Source organism: Tiliqua scincoides, chromosome 9 (genome assembly GCF_035046505.1).
Source record: "Tiliqua scincoides isolate rTilSci1 chromosome 9, rTilSci1.hap2, whole genome shotgun sequence".
NCBI classification, from domain to species: domain Eukaryota; kingdom Metazoa; phylum Chordata; class Lepidosauria; order Squamata; family Scincidae; genus Tiliqua; species Tiliqua scincoides.
Window position 1 is genome coordinate 32,312,824 of NC_089829.1, and position 15,617 is coordinate 32,328,440.

A 15,617-nucleotide genomic window follows, 5' to 3' on the forward strand; every position below is an offset into this window, starting at 1 on the left:
GGCATTTAAAGGCAGACCTCAGTATCAGTGGCAAGTCAAATCAGTGGATACTGGGGTCCCACCTGTGTTTTTACTGCTACTGAGAAAAAAAAAAACAAAAAAAAGAAGAAGAAGAAGAAGAAGACATTTAAGACCACTTTATGCGTTAGCAAGTACCAGGCACAGGATCTTTTCACTGGTAGCACCACAATTATGGAATTCCCTTCCAAGGAGATTAGACTGGCTCCCTTCTTTTCCATATTTAAATGAATATTCCAGAAGGCTTTTAGTTCTGCTGCCCAATTGTTTTCATTTCTGGTTTGTTCTTAATCACTATTTATTGTTAATATTGCCATTTTATTATTTTTTATTATAATGTCATTGTTTCATCAACATACCTTTGTAAAGCCATTTTCCCATTTTAAAATAAAAGGCAGGATAGAATTTTTTTTTTCTTTGAAATCAGCAAAATCAAAAGGGAAAGCCTTGCTTGGACTGCTCCGCTTCAAGTTGCTAATGTGTGTGGGGAATGGTATTTATGTTTTGAGCCTTCCCAACAAGTATATCACGTTGGGAAGAGAAACTGGTGCAACAAGAGAAACTGCATGCAAAGGGAAGGTTACATTGAGAATGCAATCCTAATGTGCTCTTCGACCTGCACAAGTCCCTTGCACCAGCCCAGGAGCACCGCAAACATGCCGTAAAGCATGTTTGCAACTGCTTTGGAGTTGGCTAGGCTGGAGGGAGGACGTGTTCCAGCCCGCAGAGGCCACATCCAGCCTCTGTGCTACCCCCAGATGGTAAGGTTGTGCAGGCCAAGGACAACCAGAGCAGGGGGTTGGGGAGGTGGTGGGAGAATGGAATGGGGACATTCTGAGGCAGGGGAAGGTGAAACTGTGGGCAGTCCGCACCTGGGAGGGGGGTTAGGATCTGAGACCAGATTCTAACCCCCCCCCCACCTGAGCAGCCTGGCATTACACCAGGCTGCTTGGATCTGCGCCAGTGATTTAGCTGGTGCAGATACAAGTAGTCCCATTGAGGTGACTGGGGCATTACTCGGGGTAACCCTTACTCTAAGTTGCATTCCAGACACCTCCTAACTTGTGCTGAATATGGTGTAGGCCAGTTGGCCTGCCTATTCCATCGCAGGTTAGGATTGGGCTGCCCATGCTTCTCTATGACGTATTAAATTTATATGCACAGAGAGTTTGTTTTAAGTGGGGAAGGAAAAAAAAGTGATCACTTCCCTGCAGTCTGAAGCGATAGAGTCCAAGAAGATTTTCACCACTTCAATTTGCTGAATGTCTCAACTAGTCTTTCATTTTATGCAAGGTCAACATCTGCTTCTTTTAGGCCTCACTCATAAGCCAGCTTTATTAGTCAGAGCTGTGAACCACATGGATTCCCTTCTAACAGGCCCACCAGTAGTGCTATTCAACAAAACCAATGGAACTGTAGAGGCACTGTAGAAAACTGACAGCCCAATCCTACGCAAGTCTACTCTGAAGTAAGTCCCATTATAGTCAATGGGGCTTACTCCCAGGAAAGTGTGGATAGGATTGGGCTGTCAGTTGCCTGCAATACACATCCAGCCATGTTCACCTGGAAGTAAACACTGCTGTATTCAGTAGGACTTACTCCCAGGCATGTCTTAGGCTACAAACCTATACATACCTACCTGGAAATAAGTTCCACTAAACTCAGTGGGACTTAAATTCTGAATAGACATGCAAAGGATTGCACAGTTTGGATGCAGTTCTCTCCACACTTACCTGGGAGTAAGCCCCATTGACTATAATGGGACTTCCTTCCAAGTAGACATGCATAGGATTGGGCTCTTAGTTTCTTTTCTCAGCAGACTACATCTCCCACTTTCAGCTCTCCTACCTCCTTACTCATATTAGAGATCGTGCCTCATTATCCACTGGGGGTTTCATTCCTGAACTGCAATGATCCCTCCAGACCGCAATGACTGATTGCATACTGCAATGATCCCTCCAGAAATAGTTTCGCCTTAAGAATATAACAAAAAAAGAGCCTTGTGGCACCTTACAAGCTAATATTTATTGCAACATGAGTTTTTGTGGATCAGACCCTATTTCATCAGATGCATAAACTTGTTTCACATCCACCCTGAAGAAGAGTTCTAAAGAATTCTTATGCATTAGTTTCTATTTTGGGTTGGTTTTAATCAAGGTATTGTGCTGCTATTACTTTTGCATCAAGCCCTCTTCCCATCGACCAACACAGCTTCCTGCCATTTTTGAACTTTAAATGAGTAAGTCAATAATGGTGGGAGGTTATCACATTGAAAGAGCATCTCTGCTGTATAAGGCATAGCTATTTTCAGTGCAACCCTACCAAAGGCCCAGCACAGAACTGCAGGTTCAGATCTGCATCCCAACTTTCCTAGTATCCCTTTCCCCAGTTCGACACGTTTATGTTTCAGACACAAAGACTGGTTTGGCCCTGTGATCAAAGTGACCAACTAAACACTTGATATTGTAATGCCTGCTGTCCTGCACATTCAGGAATGAAAAATGACTCACAATTCTGTCTCCCGCATTATTTTGCTCACACATGCAACACATGGTTCATTCACGCATGCATTCTCAACACTCCATGCCTGCAACACCAAGTCAGGACTGGCATGTGTGAATCAACAGGCTAATGAGAGCCCTTCTTTACATACCCAAATTGTGTCTCCGGGGCATCTCATTCCCTTCTTCTGCACATCCAATTAGCACTTTCCTGCCCTATTTAAGCCTTCCCTGTATGCAACCATGCTTCATTTGGTGGGGTCCATAAATGTTGTTCAAGAAATGGCATGACCAATGATGGCAGAGAGATGCCATTTCCCAGGACTGTCTTAACCGTTTGTGACAATGATAACATTGCCCGCTTCCCAATGTTACTTAACTTGAGGAAGGTTCCATCTCCATTTTGCATAGAAAAACCCTACTTCTAGGTTACATCCCCTTACACCCTTCTTATTCCCCCATCCTCTGCAAACCCATAATGTAACCTGCATCTCTTTACTGTCTCACCTGTCTTATGCACCCTCACCTTGCCACTCCTCCAAGAAAATCAACCAGTTAAAATCCAAACAAGCCTATGTTGTAAAATCCAAGTCACCCAGCTTCACTTGAAACTATCCTTCCAAATTCTACTTTAGAACTTGCTTTGACCCCCTACCCACTCCCAAAGATGCAGCCTTGGATGAAAAGAAAGTGAGATATTGGCTCTGAGCATGTACAGAGTACTCTTTGCCTTCAGGAATCACAACCAACCCCACCATATTTGGGATAAGAAAGCTAGTCTTATATAGACCGCAGCTCTTGGTTTTTTGATCAAGTTCACCAGTGCTTGGTTTCTATCCAGCCTCCCCATGATCACTCCAAGACCTGTTGTATTAAAAGCCCCCCCTTTCTATGACCATTGTCCTACAGCAGAGTTTCTCAATGTTTGTCCTCCACTGTACCACTTCAAAAGGTCCACCGGAAATAGCTGGCGATGACATCATTGCCAGTTACTTCAGGGTTGGGAGGCCACATGTGACACGACAAACACCAGTAAGAGGCTCAGGATGGACGAGGGCTGTTCCAAGCACAGAAAAAGCATGCTTTGCAGATGTTTGTTGTGTTGCATTCCTGGTCCCACAAGAACCACCAGACACCATGACATGAGTACCAGCAGATACCATCTCAAGGACCGCTAGTGGTACCCATACCACTGGTGGAGCAACACTGTCCTCGAGCTACTCAACCCCCATCCTCCTTCCTGCTCCTCTTCCTGGACCTCTGAAGCCACCTAGTAGGGTGGAGCCTTCTCCATCCTTCCTCCTGCATTCCACCCTGGGGACACCTGCCACAAGCTACAGGAGAGGCCAGGGCTTGGCCTGCCTGGGCACACAACTCCCTCCCATCTTCCAATGCTTGCTTTGGAGCCTCCTACTTTGTTGTGTTGCCTTCTTGGTCTCGCTGCTGGGCAGCAGGTTTCCAGGGTCCCATGAGTATCACCAGAAACCACCGCAAGCACCACTAGTGGTACCCGTACCACTGGTTGAGCAACACTGTCCTCAACTTATTCAACCCCCATCCCCCTTCCTGCTCATCCTCCTGGACCTCTGAAGCCACCTAGAGGGGTGGAACCTTATCCATCCAACTTCCTCCTGCATTCCACCATGGGGGCACGCACCACAAGCTACCTACAGTCCAGGCCAGGGCTTGGCACGCCTGGACACACCCAAACCCCCTCCCCTCCTTTCCAATGCACCAACACACCTGGATGAAGATCTGCAATCTGAGGGTCCAATCCTCTCCAACTTTTCAGTGCTGGTGCAACCTCAATGCATCCCTGAAGAAGGAGAACAAATGTTCCCTTACCTGGAGGGGGTCTCTGTGACTGCCTGTCTCCCCCGAAGCAGGCTGCAGCGGATGCCCACCTGGCACTGGCATTGAAAAGTTGGAGAGGATCGGGCCCCGATGCTGCTCAAGAGACTACCACCTGTCCCAAGAGGTGGAGAGCGCCCTGGTCAGCCCTGATCTCCTCCAGGGTTCCCCTGCCCAGAGTAGGAGCCTTGTGCAGGGGGCAACCACCTGTTCCAAGAGGCGGAGAGCGCCCTGGCCAGCCCTGCTGCCCTCCAGGGTCCCCCTGCCCAGGGCGCTTCCCCCCCAGCTCACCCCCACAGCAGGAGCCTCCCTCCCCCGCTCCTCACCTCCTTGGCAGGCAGCCCCAGCTCCGGGCGCAGGACTCGGCCAGGCGCGAGCGAGCCAGCGAGGAGGCAGAGGCTGCGCTGCGCGCTGCGCTCAGGCTTCTCCTCTCCACCTGCGCGCCTCCACCTCGTCCCCCAAAGAAGCGCCTCCGCCTCGGGGGGGGGGGCCGGAGACGGACCGGGCGCCCATTGGCTGCGGGGGGGTGCGCGCAGGGCCGCCATTGGCCGGGGGGCGGAGGGAGGGGACCCGGGCGTGGCCTCGGCTGCGGGTTGGCGGGCGGAGGCGGGCTGGCCGGCGCGCTGCGCCTTTTGTGTGCCGGGGAGCTGACAGGGCGCTGTGGCCAGAGCGCGGCGCGGCGCGGCGAGCGGAGCTGCTGCCTGCCTGCCCTGCCTGCGTGCGCTATGCAGCCCGGCCAGGGGCGCCTGCTGCCCCCGCTGCGGCGCGCGTCCCGCGCGGAGCTGCACTAGGGAGCGGGCGAGGCGGGCGGCAGCCCCTCGGGGAAGGCGCAGGATGCCGGCGCTGGAGCTCCTGCTGGGCTTGGCGTGGCTGGCGGGCGCGGCGCTGGTGCGGGCGCAGAACGAGACGGAGCCCATCATCCTGGAGGGCAAGTGCCTGGTGGTCTGCGACTCCAACCCCGCCTCCGACCCCACCGGCACGGCGCTGGGCATCTCGGTGCGCTCCGGCAGCGCCAAGGTGGCCTTCTCGGCCATCCGCAGCACCAACCACGAGCCGTCCGAGATGAGCAACCGCACCATGATCATCTACTTCGACCAGGTAGCCGGCCGGGAGGGGGCTAACTGGGCGTACTGGTGATGGGGGGCTGCTGGGGGACATAGTGCTGGGCTGGATGGAAGGGGCTTTGCCTTCGGGGCAACTGTGCCTTCCCCCACCAATTCCTCTGAAGGCACAGTCCTGGCCGTGTCTACTCAGAAGTAAGTCCTATTGTGTTCTATGGGACTTACTCCTGGGAAGCTGTGTCTAGTATTGCAGCCTGAGAGCCCAATCCTGTGCATGTCTACTCAGAAGTAAGTCCCGTTGTGTTCAGAGAGATTTACTCCTGGGAAAGTGTGGATAGGATTGCAGCCTGAGAGCCCAATTCTATGCGTGTGTTCTCTTCTCACAGTCCAATTTGTCCCATTCCCATTCCTATTGTGTTCTGTGGGACTTACTCCCAGGGAACTGTGTATAGGATTGCAGCCTGAGAGACCAATCCTATCCTTGTCTACTCAGAAGTAAATCCTATTACATTTATGTGGAATTTTCTCACTAGAGATGTGTATAGGATTGTAACCTGAGAGCCTAATCCTATTCACATCTACTCAGAAGTACGTCCTGTTGTGTTCTGTGGGACAGTCTCAGGAAACCGTGTATAGGATTGCAACCTGAGAGCCCGAAGCTATTCATGTCTATTCCGAAATAAGTCCTATTGTGTTCAGTGAGACTTACACCTAGGAAAGTGTGGATAGGTTTGCAGCCAGAGAGCTCAATCCTATGCATGTCTACTCAGAAGTAAGTCCCAGTATAGTAAATGGGGCTTACTCCCAGGTAAGTGTGGATAGGATTGCAGCCTGAATATCTCTTCCCCCCAGTTCCTCTGAATCTGCCCCTCCAGGTAATCCAGGCAATTTTCAACCAGGGTGCTGTGGCACACAGGTGCGCCATGGGAATTTGGGGTAGGGTCATTTATTACCCTGCACATGCCCGATCTCGTCTGATCTTGGAAGCTAAGCAGGGTCAAGCCTGGTTGTAGGCTTATACCATAGTCTTTCGAGACTGAAGGTTGCCAACCATTTATTAGTAGGGCTATTGGGGGATGTGATCCTCCCCACCGGCAGCATGGTGTGCCTTGTCAATGGTCAAAAAGCTGCTGGGGTGCTTTGACAATTTTAGCACCTTGTTAGTGTGCCCTGAGATGAAAGAGATGGTAAATTGCTGGGCTGAAGTCATTCCTCGAAAGCAATTTGCCTTAAAACTTTAGTGTGGGTGGGGGACAGAGAGAGCCCACTTGCACTTTGGAGGCATTGGAAGGTGTGGATTGATTTCATCTTCAGGGTCTTAACCCTGGCAAGGAAAAGTCTAGCAGATCTATCGGTGGATCCCAGGGGTGGGCACCCCTTTCCAGATGGGGCTGTGTTGAGAGAATGCCAGGGTCCAGAGATGTGGAGTTGGGGGGGGGGCCTTTACTTGCAAGATACGGCATTTGGGACCAGTTCAGACTCCTCCACCCTCACTGCAAATTGTCACATTTTCCAGGAATCCAACTGCATGACTCTGTAACCCCCGCCTGCTGTACCACATCTATATTACTCACCCTGCTCTTTCCTTTGCAGGTACTAGTGAATATCGGGCTGAACTTTGACTCGGAAAGAAGCACTTTCATAGCGCCCCGGAAAGGAATTTACAGCTTTAATTTTCACGTGGTGAAGGTGTACAACAGGCAAACCATCCAGGTCAGGTTCTGCTTGGAGTGGTGGGCAGTGTGTGCGTGTGTGGGAGGAGAAGAAGAGGGTCTCCTTAGGGCAGCTTTTATGGGAAAAATAAGAATAGGTGTGAAATCTCCTGTACTTGTCTCTTTGGGAGTAACCCCCACTGACTCCAGCAAGGCTTACTTCTGGGAAAGCCAAAGTACCAGCAGGGCTGCCTGAATCACTCTCTCTTGCTGTCCAACACTTCCTTTTTCTTAAAAAGCCAAGCTTGACTGTGACTTCCAAACAGAATGAAAGAAGGTAAAAAAGAGCCCTTTTTTCTGAATCGGTGTTTAAGGGCACTCCTACTGTAATACCATGGACAGAGAATATATGTCCCCAAAAGCTTTCTCTTTAGAACAGTTTGCCATTATTTTCAGGTAACTTTGTAATCAGGCCTTTCGGTCTCCTCTCTGCTCATCCAAGAACTGGACTTTCCATATGATATATCCTGATGGCCTTCCCAAGCTGCCCATTCAGTGAATAATGTTCTTTTGCCTCCCCTCCCACAGTTCCCTCTTGGCAGGCAACCGGGTCTCTTCTAATACTGAGCCTGTCAAGGCTGCAGTCCTATGCATGTTTACTTAGAAGTAAATCCCCTTGAACAAACATGCCAGCTACCCAGACAGCATATTGTCTATATGTCCTGCCTGCAATTTAAACACGTTGATTTAGATATAAATAAAGTCTTTTGAATAAAGACCAAGAAAGGCGGTATAGAAATACCTGTATTATTATTATTATTATTATTATTATTATTATTATTATTATTATTATTATAAAAATCCCATAGAAATCCTTTTGCAGCTGCCCAACCTTTTGTTCCATCTGTATGTAATAACTTATATAAAATCTCAATACCCCACCTTTTAGACACCTTCTCCAAGGGTGGTCAATGAAAGTGGCTATAACTTTCCCTTGATCAATCCTGCCCCCTGGAAGCCCTTCACTTTTAGGGTGAAAACCAGATGGTTTTCTTGAGGATGGGATTAAAAAATTAAGTGCAGTTCTGCCTTTTTAAATATTGAATATCACAAATCATGCACAGGAGAAGGGTGGAGTGGCACAAGTGAAGAGGGAGCCTCTTCACTGAGGCTACAATCCTATGCTCACTTGCCTGGGAAACACAGTGGAACTTAGTTCAGTGTAGGCATGCCTAGGATTGCTCTGTAAGGCTATCTGAGCCCTGTCAAACACAATGGGACTTACACTGAAGTGACTGTGCAAAGGATTGTATAGCATAGCTAGTTAGTGCAACAAAACAAGTCTATAGTGGAGGATGCACAGATTTTAAATAGGTAGATAGATACAAAAGGAATAAATTAATGGTTTGTCATTCTGGAACAAGAAATATATGTATATATTATTTGTTTCCCACAAATTCACATTTTAACCTCCCCGCCAGTATTTATAGAATAACTATCCATATCATCTCTCCCATCTTGTCTGTTGTCCACATACTTTATAATAAACCTGAATACTTGTGTTCATGCCATAGTCTCATGATAGTAAGTAGGAACTGGGTCTAGAATCAGTCGGAACACAAGCCCTTTCTCTTAACTGACTTGGGAGGTGCCTGTTATACCTTTCGTGAAGTCTTATCCACACATGTTTTGGGAATATCAGATTTGAAATGGGAGGGGTTGGACTCGTATTGATGGCCTGAGAATTGTAGACCCTTTGGAATGCTCAGTGAACCTTTCATGGCCTTGCTTGCAGAAGGTTGCCACAGCTTTGGAGAGGATGGAACAAGGAATTTACCCCTCCCCCAAGAGGTTAAATTTGATTGCTTTTTGTGGGGGCACAATGCCCCCTTTCATTTTCCTTAGCAGCATGAGGCTTGGTTGGGTTGAATCATCTGTAAAGGAACATTTATATTCCTTTGATATGGTCCACCGTGGCCTTCATCCCTCCCATCAGGATTGTACTGCTGATGGAAGGAATGTAGGAAGCCTGTATGAGGTGCCCTTGAATGGAGATCTCTGAGCTGAAGCTGTATCTTTCAGCCCAGCTATCTCCTCCAGTTTCATAGCTGAAGCTATGTATTAGATAACTTACAGAGGGAACTGCCTCTTCTTGTGCATCTTTACTCAGAAGTTAGTTCCACTAAGTTCAATGAGACTTACTTTCATGTGTGCAGCCAAAATAGGTGCATAATATAATCTACCCATATTCTGTCTATGTAAAATGTACAAATATTTTCTTTATAGGTGTAATTGCTACTTTAGACAGCAGTAGTGTGCCGGGCTTTGTAGCATAATGCTTCATGGGTTGTTGGTGATTTCTGCATTTGTGGTTAGATCTATAGACTAATTATGTGTAATATATACACATATATCTATTTTATAAGTATCAATAGGTATCAGTCACTGTAGCAACGGCAAGATGCAAAGTTTCTCAGCCTACACGTCTATGTATGTCTTTATTTACCAGTAGCTGCATTATTTGCTGTGGGTGTATCAAAGGGAGTCAGATATCCACAATCTAGCACACAATTATCTATTTATTTGTGAGTAATGTGTTAAGTGAGATGTACTCCTAGGTAAGTCTGCATAGAATTGCAGCCTGTGTGTACTGGCTAGGAAGTAAGTCCCATTGATAGAGGTGTTTGGCTGTAATCCTATCTTACTCACTGGAAACAAAGTCTTACTGAATACAGTGAGCTTGCATCTGAGTAAAATAACATTGTTTTAAACATCTCTGCATTAAATAGAATGTGATTTACTTCCAGGAAAGCATATAAGATGACATCTTTTAGGCAGGTAAATGGCTATTGCTTCATAAGACACACAGTGGCTTGGTCAGGGATACATTGTCTTTGCAGCTTCACCAAAGTATAGTATTTTCCTTTCTTCCTTGTGTGTGTCAGAGATGCTGCCTGGAGCCTCAGTGCCTTTGTCCTTGAGGTTTAGTAAGGGGGGGGGGGAGCCCAGATTTCCAGAAGGGCAAGCAAGCCCTTTCAGAGGGAGGAGGGTAAGGCATCTGGCTACAAGCTTTTCAAACTAGAATCAGAGCTGTGTCCCATACGCAACCTGAGAAATCTTGAGTGTGTGTTTAAGGTGGTATTGCCAGACCCAGATGGTGTGTATCAGACATCATTTCCTTGTAGGCAATCTAGATAATCAGACCTGCAGCTCACTGGAGTGGGATGGAGGAGGTTGTATTGTAGAAAGATTAAAAAACCACTTCCTATCATTTAGTCTTCTTAGGTAGCACAATCTGATCTGGCAGCAGGAAGGATTGTACCTTTAAACAAGAAAGACAGATAAGGATGTTAGGATGTTATCTGCAACTTATTCCTAGGAAGTTTTGGAGACTGACGTCTTAATGCCATGGCACCAGCCCTAGTCCAGATCTCTTACCCTTCCCATCTTTCTCTTGCCTATATACATGTCTGTTCGAAAGGATTACCTTGCCCATTTAGGAAGGATGCTAGATCCAGAAATTAAGATTTGTCATGAGATAGTAGTTTGCATTGTATTATATTGGAATTAATACCCTATGTATTATTTGTTTGCAGTAACTGTGTTAGGAACCCATATACCATTTCATTTTTGCTTGTAGCAGTAAAGACCTGTATGTGGGTCCCCAGAGTTTCCTCTAAAAAGACAGTTTCCTCCCCCCTCCCCATTTCATTGACAATGGATTTGTTTTCTCTTTCATTGTAGGTGAGCTTGATGCTTAACGGGTGGCCGGTGATTTCTGCCTTTGCGGGAGATCAGGACGTCACCCGAGAAGCCGCCAGCAATGGTGTCCTGATCCAGATGGAGAAAGGAGACAGAGCCTATTTAAAACTGGAGAGAGGAAACTTGATGGGGGGCTGGAAGTATTCCACCTTCTCCGGATTTCTAGTATTCCCTCTTTAAATGACTTGCCCCTGATGAGGAAGGGAGAAAGCAGGGAGCCTGCAAATTGCTTGCCAATCCCTGAATCGTAGCTCAGTAGACAGAGCCTCGGACAAAGAACTTCAGGATAATATCTACATGTTACAGAAGTCAACTTCCTGCTTTAGGTTTGTGTACATCTGCTCTGAAGATTTTTTTTTTCTGTAATGGTGCAGCCAACAGACAGAAGATGCTTGAATTTGCCATCCTCCAATAATAGTTCTCTCTTCTTTGCAAACCGAATTAGTTCCGTCTTCGTTTAACTGATGTTATTAACTACCATTTTTCCCCTTGCCCGGTGGTATTCCATCTCAAATGCCCGTATGTTGTTTTGTATTCTGCGCTATCCTTTTACAACCAATTTGGATTTTTTTTTCTTAAAACACATTATTATTTTTTACTCTTTCCTTGAGTTTAACTTTTTAAAAAAAGTATTTTTGGAAACGTGGGTGCCAGGATGAGAGGCGCAATGCAAACCTTGCTGTATGCTAGTAAGAAAACCAGGAAGAAAAACAAAAAAACAACATGAACTGTTCTAGCCAAGTCTGATTTTCACTATTTCTATGTAATACTGAGTGATTGTGGAATTTACAGGCTGCTTAATGTTTTGATGCTTGTTTTTTTGTTCTTGTAAATTGTGGCCCAACTACATGCCAGAAGTATATTGAACTTTTACTCATTAATCTGTAAGATAAGGTGTGACTATTGACAAATTTAATTTTGACTTTAGTTTTATTATGTTTAAATGGGATTTTTTTTTAAAGTTACTTTTTTTCCTAGACAAGAAACAATGCAGTTAAATATATCTCGAGACAGGTGACTAGATCTTGACCAGATGTGGAAGGATGAAAACAAAACAGCCCCTCCACCCACACACAGAAATGGGGAATATATGCAATTAAAAGCATTTGTACTGAACATGAAATAGAAGATAGGCAAAAATTAAATTCCTTGAAAGGTAGCCCAGAGTTGCAAAACTCCCTTTCTGTGATGTCCGCCCTCCTGCCTTCATTCTTCCTCTTTCTCCTCGTTTTGCATGCTGTTTTCAAAATAAGGATTAACTTGTCCATATTAATAACTGTGTTCACAATTCCACTAGGTTGCTTAATTGAATAAATTATCCAAGGGGTGGGGGCAAAAAACCATACACCCTGTTCTAAATGTTCTGCCTAAAAATGCCCAGCGAATTGACCTCTTTATTCTTTTTACCATTGTCTGTATTCAACCAAGTCACATTTTATACAGCTGTCTTACTGAAAACAGCTACAAAAAGAGAGAGAGAGAGAGATCGTTACAAGGTATTCCTAAATGCTAGTTTTATTGTTGGCTAGTATTATTTTGTTTTCGGTCTTTCAAAGATGTAAATGCTATAATATTTTGCAGCACTCTAAAGAGAATAACTAATTTTATTATCAAGGTACAGTAAAATACTTTTGATTGTAATCGAAACATAATGTGAAATAAAACCAGTGGAATAAACAAATGGACTTTTGGGGTTGTGGAAAACTCTCTAAGTGGACCTGGTTTGTTTTTTCCCCCCTTTGTTGTGAGAATGGTACAGATCAGATCTGGAATACAATTAGATTGGATATAAATTAAAATTATCCTTGGATTTAAATAGCCAATTTCTCAGTCTAGAGCCATGATATGGACAGTGGCTATTAGATAGTTAATACCTGATGCCTTTTTTCTTCCAAATCTGAGTTGGAGGAAGAAATTTAATTAGCTCCTAGGGGGGCAGTTAATTCTAGCTTAATAAGCAATGTGTTATTTTGTGCTCAGTGTTCCTTTCACCCCCTCATTTTTTTGGATGTGTTTGTGTCCTGTTTAACAGTTTCATACAGCAAAGCTCACAACTTTTTTTTAAATATTTTTTTTTTTTTAAAGCCTGTGGGAGGATGGTGGGGGCAGGTAGGAGAAGAAGAGAGGCAGGTGTGTTTCATTTGATGCTCTGAAAGCTGTCAGGGATTTCTTTTAAGGCAACTGATAAATGGGACTTCAGTTTGGAAACAAAGTTGGTCAGTTTCTACCAAGGGAGGGTGATATGATAAAAAGAGACTATCAAGAGTAGGTGAAGTAAAGTTGTTGCCTTGTAAACAGAGTCCCATGTTCAGATTTGGCCACCAGTTGCCACACACCAGGTGCCTTTAGACATGCCACAAAAAAAGAGTATTGTGAAGCCTTAAGGACTAACAGATTTATTTTGCTCTAAGCTCTTGTGTATGCCACAACAAAACTGTTAGCATTTAAAGAGTCACAGACTTTTTTTGCTCTGTTATTGCTGGAACCAAGTTACCCCTATGGAACTAGCTAGTCTAACACAGGAGAATCCTGTGCGTGTCTACTTGAAAGTAAGCCCCAATGGGACTTACTTTCAGGTAAATGTTTATAGGATTGCAGCAGGATGCAGAAGCATAATTTTTACCCTTCCAAAACTTCTGTGTGTGTGTGTGTTTTTGTTTTTTTTTTTTTGGGGGGGGGGAGGATCCTGAGCTAATGTACATGAAATGCTTTGTGGTTTCTCAAAGGGCTACATAAATGATTTGCTTGATGAAAAGTCAGGCTTGCTTTCTGCATTTTTAGACTGTGGAGCTGACAGTTTGGAGAGTCGTGCCCCCCCACCACCATCAACCCTCTCTGCTGGCATCTGGCTTTGAGGCTTGTGGGGCAGGCTGAACCTTTCAGCTACAAGAGAAATATAGATGTAGGAAAGATAGAATAGGGAAGATTCAACGGCTACAAGGATACAACTGGAAAAAGACACAGATATACTGGTGGATGTGAATGTTTCTTACCCATGCATTCTCCCCATACTGCTGGGGGGGGGCAGATTATTAACAAATTTTATTAATTGCTACTAGCAAATATTCATATACCTTCCCATTTCCACGGTATCATGCGTTCACTGGATAGCAGTAGTAATAATTGTCAGAAAGCCTACCCCTTTGCTAAAGTGATGATGGTGATGATGATAAATACAGTTTATAAAACACTCTTTGAGGACTCAGAGATCGTCCCTAGTATGATCTCAGTATTCATCTTAAAACAATCCTGTGAAGAGGGTTGATGCTGTTAACCCTATATTGCAGGTGCAGTAATAAGAGAACAGGGGCTTGTACAAGGGCACCAAGTGAGTTCAGGCCTAGGGTGAGATTTGAATTCTGGACTATTGATTGGTCCCTGCCCAGGATGACCAGATGTCATAACTACAAAAGAGGACAAGGAATGCCAAAATGTAGGACATCCAAGGAAAGTGTAGGACATGACAAAATAAAAGGTAAACCATTCATATATTGATTTCATGTGGTTAATTTAAACATTATATTACCTATTAAATTTAAAACTCTGCAGCAACTGTTACCCTGCACATGTCTGATCTCGCAAGCTAAGCAGGGTCAGGCCTGGTTAGTACTTGGATGGGAGACCACCTGGGAATACCAGGTGCTGTAGGCTTATACCATAGTCTTTCGAGACTGAAGGTTGCCAACCATTCAAATTTAAAACTATATTACATATAATTTTTTAATTACAAGAAGGCTATATGCTGCCTGCAGGGGCCTGCTTGCACTGAAAATGAGGACATTTAAGTTCTTTAGACTTAAAAAAGAGAACATGTCCTGGAAAAAGATGACATCTGGTCACCCTGTCCCTACCTACCTGGTGCTTCTGAAATAATTATCAGCTGGAGGAAGAGGAGGTGAAGATATGAAATTTCCTAGCTGCTACCTCCAGCACCTTCACCAGTGGGAGAGGAGCCCACTGTCTTGGCAGTTCAACCTCTGCCTGAGAGCCTCACAAGAAATTCGAGTGAAATGGAGCTTGACGTGGAAGGGTGAATTAAGAGGCAAAGGCTTATCTGTTATGGCTATTGCCGTTTTCAAACTTGCATTCAACATTTGCAAGGCTGTGTGTTTGGTAGTGTTGGGTGTAGAGAGGAGGAGATCTCCCCAGATGTATTTGGGGAGAAAGCACCTGTCTCTTGCTCCTGACACATTTTTCTTGCAGGAGCGTGCCACCCAAGGTCAAGCCTATGCAGAATGAGAGCTCCATTGGTTCCGGGTGGACCTTCCTTCTGAGTAAGCAAGCACAGGAATTGTGGTGCACCCCAATCTTAGGTCTGTTCACTAAGCAAAATTCTACTCAGTTAAATGAACTCTACTCCCAGGGAAGTCTTGCTGCTTTGACCTATATGTGGTGACTGGGTAGGAAGTCCCAGTTTGTCCAGTGAGTTTACTCTTGAGTAAATAGGTACAGGATTGCAAGTCTTAGCAGATCAACGTTAGCTTTTTCTCTTTCCTGCTTCTCTAGCTTGCCCCTTCCTTAAAAGTTGCTTTGGCTAGAGACTCCCAAAAGAAGGAGCAGAGTGTCAAGGGAGGCGGTGGGTTCTCCCTCACTGGAGATCTTCAAGCAGAGGCTTGATCAGCACCTGCTGGTGATGCTCTAGGGCAGGGGTGGGCAATCTTTCAGCTTTAGGGAACCTAGACTTTTAACAATTATGTAGATGAGGGAATTTCAGCAGGTGCAGCTTGTCATCTAAAGCTGCACCTGCTGAAATTCCCTCTTCTATACAATTG

At 45.4% G+C, this 15,617-nt stretch overlaps 1 protein-coding gene across 1 annotated transcript; it reads left to right on the forward strand.

Annotated features, from left to right (window-relative positions):
* Window positions 1-5,204: 5,204 nt before the first annotated feature.
* Window positions 5,205-12,526, forward strand: CBLN1 (cerebellin 1 precursor). The gene is made up of 3 exons (XM_066637442.1): window positions 5,205-5,468; window positions 7,025-7,144; window positions 10,828-12,526. Exons 1-3 carry the CDS (start codon window positions 5,205-5,207, stop codon window positions 11,023-11,025), a joined length of 582 nt encoding a protein of 193 aa, XP_066493539.1. The 3' UTR covers window positions 11,026-12,526.
* The last annotated feature ends 3,091 nt before the right edge of the window (window positions 12,527-15,617 follow it).